At 57.9% G+C, this 9,130-nt stretch overlaps 1 protein-coding gene across 2 annotated transcripts in view; it reads right to left on the minus strand.

The window, feature by feature from the left end:
* The window catches only part of PRODH (proline dehydrogenase 1), a 24,111-nt gene extending 15,323 nt beyond the window's left edge, over positions 1-8,788 (minus strand). The window contains exons 1-2 of one of the 2 annotated variants that reach the window (XM_030915812.1): positions 8,482-8,788; positions 3,694-3,902 (exon numbers count right to left, since the gene is read on the minus strand). In XM_030915812.1, the coding sequence (XP_030771672.1) occupies positions 3,694-3,902; positions 8,482-8,754 (482 nt within the window). In that variant the 5' untranslated portion in view covers positions 8,755-8,788. Of the gene's footprint in view, positions 1-3,693; positions 3,903-7,072; positions 7,209-8,481 lie in introns of those variants that run through there. The other variant, XM_030915813.1, reaches the window with a different exon arrangement.
* Positions 8,789-9,130: the final 342 nt, after the last annotated feature.

Below are 9,130 nucleotides of genomic sequence, written 5' to 3' on the forward strand. Positions count from 1 at the left end.
GAGGCCAGCCCCACGACCTTCACGCTGAGGCTCGGGTACAACCAGGCAAAAGCCATCTCCAAGGGGGACTCACTCTGCTAAGGCTGGGGCGGCAGCCAGAGCCCCGCCCAGGGTAGAAACCCTCATGGCAAGGAACAGCAGACAGTGGGGACGGGGCCTCAGGGGCCTCCATGACCCTGATGAGAAGGTCCCATCTTGAAACCACACAGCCCACCGTTTGGATAACACAAGACTTAACCAGACAGGTGTCTGCCTGTGAGGCAGCCTGCCTTCATGGAACAGGATCATTATCTGACAGGTCCCCGGGCAGACGAGTTCCTGCTCAGCATTCCCACAGCTGTTGTGTTCATCCTCTGAGGTGGGCCCGGCAGGAGAGGCTGGGGAAGCCAGGGCCGCTCCCTCTCCTGCTCTGACACGCTCAGAGGCAGAACACCGTAGGCTGCCCGTTTCCCTCCGTGAACCTCCAGAGCACAGACCAGACTGACACAGCCAAGCACAGTGGCCAAGATGACCGCATAGCATGTGCAGTGGCCAGAGGGGCAACCAGGTCTCAGAGTGGACAGCTATGTGGCAAGGACAGGGCCACACTCTCCAACAGGCATCATGGGTTAGTCACAAGGAGACACAAATGGTGGTTCCCAGGCAGGTCAGGGTCCTGTTTCCACTAGAGGGGAGGAAGAACGCACCCTGAGAGCAGCTGATTCAGAACTGCCGGTGCCACACGGGAAATCTGACTCTCACCACCTGGGACATTGCCATGTCATGGCTCAAGGCACCACAGGGAAGACGGGGGCACGTGGCACTGGCAGCCGTGGGGTGTTAGAGGAGGAAAGGTGAACTGGTGGATATGAGGCCCTGACCAGGGTGGGGACCACATCCCAATGACTGTTTAAAGCCGGGACCCACCTTGTGCTCCCCCAGCCCCACCCCTCATCATGCTCAGGGCATAGTCTATAGAAGGGCACATGATCACACACATGGGCACGGCCCAGGACACAGAGAAGGGAAGAGCAACAAGGGGACATGGGACAGAGGAGGATAAGCACGAGTCCCCAGGGGGTCTTCAGAGACAGCAGGAAGACCCTGACCACCCCTTCAGCCTCTACCAAACTCAGCTCTGGGTAGCTGTTCCTGGGGACGTGATGCCTGTTTGAAACAAGCAGAGCATGGGGGTCCACGCCCTGCCGTTGCCCAACTCTCCCCTGGAGGGAAGCCTGGCAAGCCCCTTCTACCTGTACCCCCTTCCCCAGCTCCCCCAGCCCCTCGCTCAGGACACACACTGCACACATATCCCAAGTGAGCTGCCCCAGCCTGGAGACCAAGGGCCAGACCCCGCCTCCAGCCAGCCCTTGGCCTGCACAGCCCGACTGATGCCCCCATCCATCCGCTAGGCGTCCCCTCACAGCCCAATCGTCAGGAAGATGCTTGGCCCCTTCCCCATCCCTGAGACCTCAGCCTGCTTGGGGGATCCCTGGGACTTCTCTCCTGGGATCGGGTGGGGCCCTGGCCTCTGGGAAGCATGATCCCACCCCTCCTCTGTGTGGGCACTGCTGTCCTGCACCTCCAGCCTCCCACCTCCTCCTTCGTGCTCCAGAGCACTGCTGGGACTCGCTTCGCCATGCACTCAGACACCTCCATCCTCCCTGGGCCTCTCACGGTTAGGCTAGCACCACCCGCCATGGCCTTCATTTGGGGTGGTGGCCTCAGTGTCTCTCCCCAGAGTAGAGCCCATGGCCCTTGTGACAGGAAGCTAGGTTAGGAATACAGATCTTTCAGCAGTTCCCTGCACTAGGGTCTGCATAACTGGTCATTCCCGGCCAGGCGGGCCATGCTGCAGTGTGGACATCAGACCAGTGCTTGCAGACCCAGCCCTATCCCCATGGCTCAGGCCCCTCTGAAGGCACAGAGCAGCTGAGCTGGGTAGGTGTCCTCACCACACACCCCCGTGAGGACAGGAGGGAACCCTGTTCACTTCCCAGAGCTGGAGCAGGACCCCTGCAGACAGCAGCCACCAGCAGCAAGAGAGGTGCAGCCCTTGCAGGGCAAGGGACTCAGGCTCCTAAGGGCACGGGTGCCCAGCTCCCTGGCAGAGTGCAGGCCAGCCCACCTCCAGACACACAGCCTGCAGGGCAGGGAGGAAGCCAGGCAGGACCACCCTGGGAAAGGAGTCTTTTCATACCAGAGGTGCCTGAGAAGAAAACCCCATTGTGAAACCAAGTCCCCACCCAGACTCCTTCTGAGGACACACAGGCTATTGGTTATTCAACAGGCAGCTCAGCAAAGGTTGCAGCCAAGGGCTCAGGCAGCTGTGAGGCCCACAGGGCCTGCTAGGAACACAGTGGGATGCTGGGGCTGGAGCACCCCGCCTTCAAAACAGCCAATCGCAAGGCAGGGGCTGGGCTTCTCTCTCCGGGCAACTGGCAGCCGGCATGCTAAGGCAAGGCACAGACATTCCGTTCCCAGGGCTGGAGGCCTCATGTGACTGCCTTTCCCTCCCCTTCCCAGGCCAACCACCAGGGAGGGGCATAGCAAACAAGACCTGACAAGGTCCACAGAGGGATTGTCCCAAGCCTCATGTGGGTCAGGCTCAGCTGCTGTCTGGGTACAGGGGACCCAAATACATAAGGAGACATAGGGAGATCCCATCTTTACAAAAAAATTTTTTAAAATTAGCCAGATAGGATGGTGCATGCCTATGGTCCCAGCTACTTAGGGGGCTCAGATGGGAGGATCACTTGAGCCCAGAAGGTTGAGGCTGCAGTGAACCATGGCACCACTGCACTCCAGCCTGGGCAACACAGCAAGACCCTACTTTTAAAAAAATGGTTGAAAGAATTCAAAACAAGAATAATATTTTGTGACACAAGAAAATTATATGAAATTCTAATTACCATGGCTCTACTGAGGCAGAGTGAAGCCGTTGTAGCAGGGAAAGTCTGGCCCAAGACTGAGAGTCTGTGCTACCTGGCTGTTTACACAAACATTTGCTGACCCGATGGGGGAGGCTCTGCTACAGCCTCTCTTCTGCAGGGATTCCTGACCCGCAGGCGGGTCCCACTGCCCGACCCTTGCCTGACCTCAGCCTGCCCTGCAGGTGTGGAACCTCCCAGGCCTGGCCCCTGCCCCAGTATCAGTGGAGAAGGGAATTGAAGCCAGGAGCAGTGTGGCAGGCCGGCCTGGAGTCAGCTCCTGGAGGTCACTAACCTGACACAGAGCCCCTTCTCTGGGCAGTGAGTGTAGAGGGCAGTTGGTACCACCCTGACCCGCCCTCCTGGGCATCAGGACAGAACAAGACCATGTTTCTCTCCACTTCCTGGAGCAGTCCCTGGCTCATGGGAGATCCAGGCAAGACCAACCACTCTTTGCAGAGTGCTTGGTCCATATGCTGGTGCCTGTGCCCCTCCAGGCGGTGGGCTAGATAGGGCCAAGGGCCATTCTGTGCTCGGCTTCCTCAGGCCTCACGCACACCAGGCCTCCCACGAAAACTGAGAGCTCTCATCTACATGAAGCAAAAATGCAAGAACTCCAGGCAGAACCCAGGAGGGTCGTCGGTAGTTGGGCTGACTAAGCTCTCCCAGCCTTGGTCTCCACCCAGCTGAGACTGAAGCCCAGCAGTTGGACATGTCCCACCTGCTCCCACTGGGTGCTCCTGGGTCATGATCAGAATGCCCACAGACACCAGGCAGGCCTTACTCCATCTCCTTGTGCTCTGCCTCCTCGGGGCTCAGGTCCTCCTCCACTCCATAGTCCAGAATGGCACCGACACCGAAGGCCCTGTTGTGCCGAAGCAGGGGCTGGATGGACTCCTGGTCCTCGCCGGCTACAAAATGCCCATAGAAGGTCATCTTCATGAGCTTGTTGAATAGCCTCTGCCCTAGAAGTTTCCTGGAAACATACAGCAGCTGAAAGGCAAAGGGAAGCCGCTGTCCTGGGCTGCCCGAACTCCTTCCCCAAGCAGGGCCCCGCTGCTCATCCCCGACCACAACACTTAACCCCAGCCGTGGGGCCCTGATACGGTCTCTTGGTGACTGGGCTTCCAGTGTCCATTTCATGGTGAAGACCAGCCGAAGCTGCTTGCTTCTCCACTCTGTCCATCACTCCAGTTCCCATCCAGGACAGAAAGACCACAGGAGGTGCCGCCTGCTTGGCCTGGGCACACTGTTCCCACCTGGACTCTGCCCCTTCAGGCCCCCACCCATGAGTCACTCCAGTGGCACACAGTGGGTGCCTGACCACTGCTTGGTGGAGAAAAAGGAGAATGGCCAGCCTCTGTGAGGACAGCAGCGGGCATTTTGAGACCATCCTCTGTATCCACATCTTGGCAGTTCTGCGGGGGAAGAGGATCTAACTTGACTTTCTAATACTTGACTGCCCAGATTTTTCAATGTTTTGTTCCCTCTTATCCCAAGTCCCTAAAACAGTGTGACTGGCACAAGGCCAGCCCCGGAATGGATGCTAAATAACAAACGTGTGAAACTCAGGCTGAGTCTGCGTCCAGCTGGAGGGAAGCATGCCCTGGCGACAAGGACAATAAGCTAGGTGACAGTCCACAGGGGCCTGTGAGATGACTCCCTCCCCATGACCCATGGGCTCTGCAGGGTTATCTGAGGCTGACCAGCCACTCTGACGGACGCTGCCCGGGAGCTGCTCGGCTGTCTCCTGCAATCATATTTCACCACATCGCTCATTCACATGTCCCAAGCTCCCATACACCAAGCACCTTTTACAGACTGGAAACAACCCAAAGGAAATCGACCAGGATCTCACATCCTGGTGGCAAAGGAGCCCCAAAGGGGAAGGAGGGACTCTGCCTATCACTCAGGACAGGGGGATGGGGCAGTGCCTGCAGGGTGGGGCAGGGGTGTTTACTAACCTAGATCCAGGAGTGGGGCTTGCCAAGGCAAGGAGATGGCATGGAGAACTGGGGGAGCTCCAGCACGGGGACGGCCAGGGCAGAAGAGACAGGGACAACAAGAGGCTACTGGGAGAGGAGGGCTGAATGTGATGCTCAGAAGCACACCTCTGCCCCGTGTCTGCCACCCCTGCCGTCTCAGCACCGACACAGGAAGATCCTGGGATTTCTCAAACCCGATGGAAACTAGAACTCCTGTTTTGTGGGGAGCATCTCTTGAAACCATAGTTTCAGGAACAACTTCTAGTCTAAGCAAAAGCATTAGCGAGTCAAACACATATCCAAGCCAGCCCTGAGCACCCACATGCCTGCCCACAGGCAGACACGGCCCCACAGCCTTACCCTGAACATTGGTGCCCCATGGAAATGCCTCCTGACCATCACCCCTGGGCACGCCATGGGGCAGCCCCAAGGACCAGGGTTTCCCAGGCACTCACCCCTGCCTTCCTGCAGCCTCCACACAGAATCTGACTTTACTGCATTTTGTTCTTTTATAAACAGGATTAGAAACTGGAAAATGAACATGCTGACATGTTCTCCGTCTCCCACTGAGCCTGAGCCAGGCCTCATTCCTGCCAGCAGCACCCAGGGATAGCTGGGAGAACAGGATGGGTCTGAAACATATCAAAGAACACCCAAGTGGCAGGCAGGGCAGAACTGGGGACCTGAAAACCATCACTAGGCTCATCCACATCCACTCTGAGAGAACCATCAGAAACCCAACAGGAGGGAGGGTGGGCAACTGTCTGCTGCAGGGGCTGGCACGATTGCCTCACAGGGCCACGCAGTCTCCCTCTACCTAACTGCTCGCCTCTGCACAATCAGCACTAAATGAAGAGGTGGGAGCCAGGCTGCACTGGTTCCAGGGATGCTTCTTCAAAAGATCGGGGTCTGAGGGACTGGGTCCGGGCTGAGGCTGAAAGCTCCCTGCACAGGGCTACAGAAGCACACAGGCAGGGCTGGCAAGTTTGTTTGTTTGTTTGTTTGCTTGTTTGTTTGTTTGTTTATTTATTTATAGAGGCAGGGTCTCACTCCTGGGCTTAAGCGACACTCCTGTCTCAGCCTCCCAAGTAGCAGAGATTACAGGTGCCCACCACCACGCCCAGCTAATTTTTATATTTTTAGTAGAGATGGGGTTTCTCCATGTTGGCCAGGCTGGTCTTGAACTCCTGACTTCAGGTGATCCACCCGTCTTGGCCTCCCAAAGTGCTGGGATTACAAGCGTGAGCCACCGCGCCTGGCCCCAGCTAACTTTTAAAAATATTTTGTAGAGACAGGGTTTCACAATGTTGCTCAGGCTGGTCTTGAACTCCTGGCCTTAAGTGATCCTCCTGCCTTGACCTCCTGAAGTGCTGGAATTACAGGCATGAGCCACTATGCCCAGCCTAGGGCTGGTATGAGCAGAGCAAAGCAACCACTTTAACACGATCCTGGTGTCACTGATGCCCCCACATGGCACTACCTGAGACCAGGGCAGCCCCACATCTTCAGGTGAGGAGAGCCTTCAAGGATTTAGAAACCTGCACCAGTAACACATACACTTGTACCCCCTGTGAAAGACTCGATCAGATGTGTGCAGAGCAACACTGGTAGAGCCGGTTCTCTCCCCTCCCCCCACTCAGGGAACCACTGTCACCACGGGTCCTGTCCCTTCTGTGAGGGCGCACACCCAACCTCAGTGCTGTTGTCACGGAAATCCCGGGACTTTCCTAAACTCTCCTCAAAAAGTCCTGCTTTCAGGCAAGGGTGGGCCCCAACGCTGTCCGCATCCAAGGCAGCAGCTCAAAGATCAATTCCTGCAACCTGACACTCCTGTGGCAGGTGTGATGGCCCTACTGCCCCAGCGCCTCACAGACCTGTGCTGGCTCAGCAGAAGGAATCTCCCCACAGCCCAGAGGGTAAGGGAAGGCCCCCCGCACTGGCCTGCCCACAGGACCAGGTTCTAGTGAGCAGCTCACAAGCCCAGGACCTGGCCTCTGCCTTCTTCCAGTGCTGAGGCTGCCAACACCCATGGGATCACTAACAAGACAACAGCACAGACCCCACCGAGGGGCTTCCCAGAGCACAAGCAGGACCCTAGGGGAGCCTGGGAGAGGTGGCCTCTGGATGCCCTGCCTCTTCCAGGTACCCACAGCACCATCCCTGAGCCCTGGCACTTGCCTTAAGAAGGCATCCAAGGGACGGCGGAGCCGACACGTTCCTCCCACAGTCACGGAACAGCACCTGGCATTCCCCTTGGCGGACTGGGCACCAAACCCCACACCCAGCTCTTCTGGCTTCTCTGTGCAACAACTGATCTAGACAAGAAAGCTTAGGGCTGTGCCTAGAGAAACCTGACCTAGTGCCTTCCTAGCCCTCTCTCCATCTTGGTCACAAGGTGGGCACGGCTTCTGCACAGCTGGCCCCAGCTGCCACCTAGGATGCCCGTCCTTGCCCTGGGCAGGGACCTGTAACTGGCCACTCCCTCCCCTGGCATTCCTGCCCTGCTGTCTCCTCCTCCTACTGCAGCACCACCAGCACCGGCTGCTCTTTCTGGATGCCCCTTAGATGTGGACACTCCCCAAAGCCTCCACATCACCATCCCTCCCCCTGCCAGTTCCTCTACCTGGGATGTCCCTTCTCACCTTCCTGCTCTCCACGGCCACGGCCTGACCTTAAGGCATCTTTATGCACACAAGCACAGAAATGGCCTCTCAGAGGCCACCATCTGTCCAGTTCAGCTCCTTCTTCCTCCACCATCCTCCGCACTCCCGCCACCACTGGTCCTCAGCTGACCGTGGCGCTCCCCGTGGGATTCGGGCCAACAGCATCTGACTCTGATTTCGTGGACCTCTGCCCTCACCTCGCACCCACCGAGGCCTCACCTAAGCTCAAGTATGGCTCGGTGCTTCTCATCTCACACCACCCCCCTGCCTCCCCCGGCCTCCTGGTGAGGCCAGGGGTGCAGCCACTGACCTCTGCACAGTCTCACCTGAGAAATCAACACCACCAGAACCCCGGCGCCAACAAAGGGAACGAACCTTGCAAACTTTTCCCAGGGTCACCTGGAGATAACCCTCATCTCTAATACCCCTAGGCCGATGCGGCTACAACAGTGTTCTGCTTGTTGCCCCCGCCCCCACCCCCACCAAAAGTCCTCACACTTTTTTAAGTTACCATGGGTGAGTTCAAAGCTGGGCGTTTGAGGGGCTTCCTATTTTTCCCCAACAGTGTGCTCAGAGTGGCCGTGTCTGGGAAGCCGCTGGGTCCCAGGTATTGAACCCTGGAGTCCTACACCAGGCTCCCCTTGTGGCAACATGAAGAATACTCTATTTTAAATTCCAAGTGATAACTCTGTATTTCCACAAGTGGTATATATCGTAAATATTAAAACGATCATTGTTTTTAGTTGGTAGACATGGACAAGTAGGAAAATTTGCGAGGTTCGAAAGGCATTGCAGGAAACGCCTCCCTTCCTGGCTTCCCTCGCTCCAGGACATGCTTGGGAGGCACCCCTTTCACGCCAAGAAGCTCCGTAAAGGCTCCAGGGACCGGCAGAAGCCCCGCGCCCCCGCCTGCACCCCGCGCACCTGCTCGTGGCGCGCCAGCAGCGCGGGCCAGGCGCACAAGCGCAGCACCAGCAGGCTGCGCGCCAGCTCCCAGGTTCGCCGGCTGCGGTACGCCTCCTGCGCGTTGCCGAAGTCCACGGCCGGCACTGGTGGCCGCACTGCCTTGGCCGACCCACGTCCCGGCAGGGCTCCTGGGCCCGCGGCGGGCTGCTCGCGGACGGCTGGCGCCGTGGACAGTGGGGCGAAGCGGGGAATGTAGGGGCGCAGCGCGGGCAGGAGGCGCCTCAGAGCCATGGCTGGAGGCCGGTACCGGCCCCGGCCGCTTAAGTATGCGCTATTGGTCCCGCCCCGCCCCGTCCGGTCCCGCCCCGCCCCGCCCCGCCTGGTTCCGGAGGCCTCGCCCGATATTCCTGACAAACACCAAAGGCTTAGACTTCACAAGCACGCTGGCACTTCATTTACATGGTGGGGACCCTCTGCTGGCAGGGCTGAGGCCAAGGCCAAGGCCCACTGGCTTCCCAAAGCCTCTGCTCCTGCCCTCCATGAAGACAACAACAGTGTGAGACCCTGTCTCAAAACAAAACAAAAGAAAAATCATGTATTTTCAGATAGCTAGAAGATTATTGAGTGTTTGTAATGCAAAGAAATGATAAATGTTTGAGATGACAGC

This window comes from Rhinopithecus roxellana, chromosome 13, assembly GCF_007565055.1.
Source record: "Rhinopithecus roxellana isolate Shanxi Qingling chromosome 13, ASM756505v1, whole genome shotgun sequence".
In the NCBI taxonomy this organism is placed as follows: Eukaryota; Metazoa; Chordata; class Mammalia; order Primates; family Cercopithecidae; genus Rhinopithecus; species Rhinopithecus roxellana.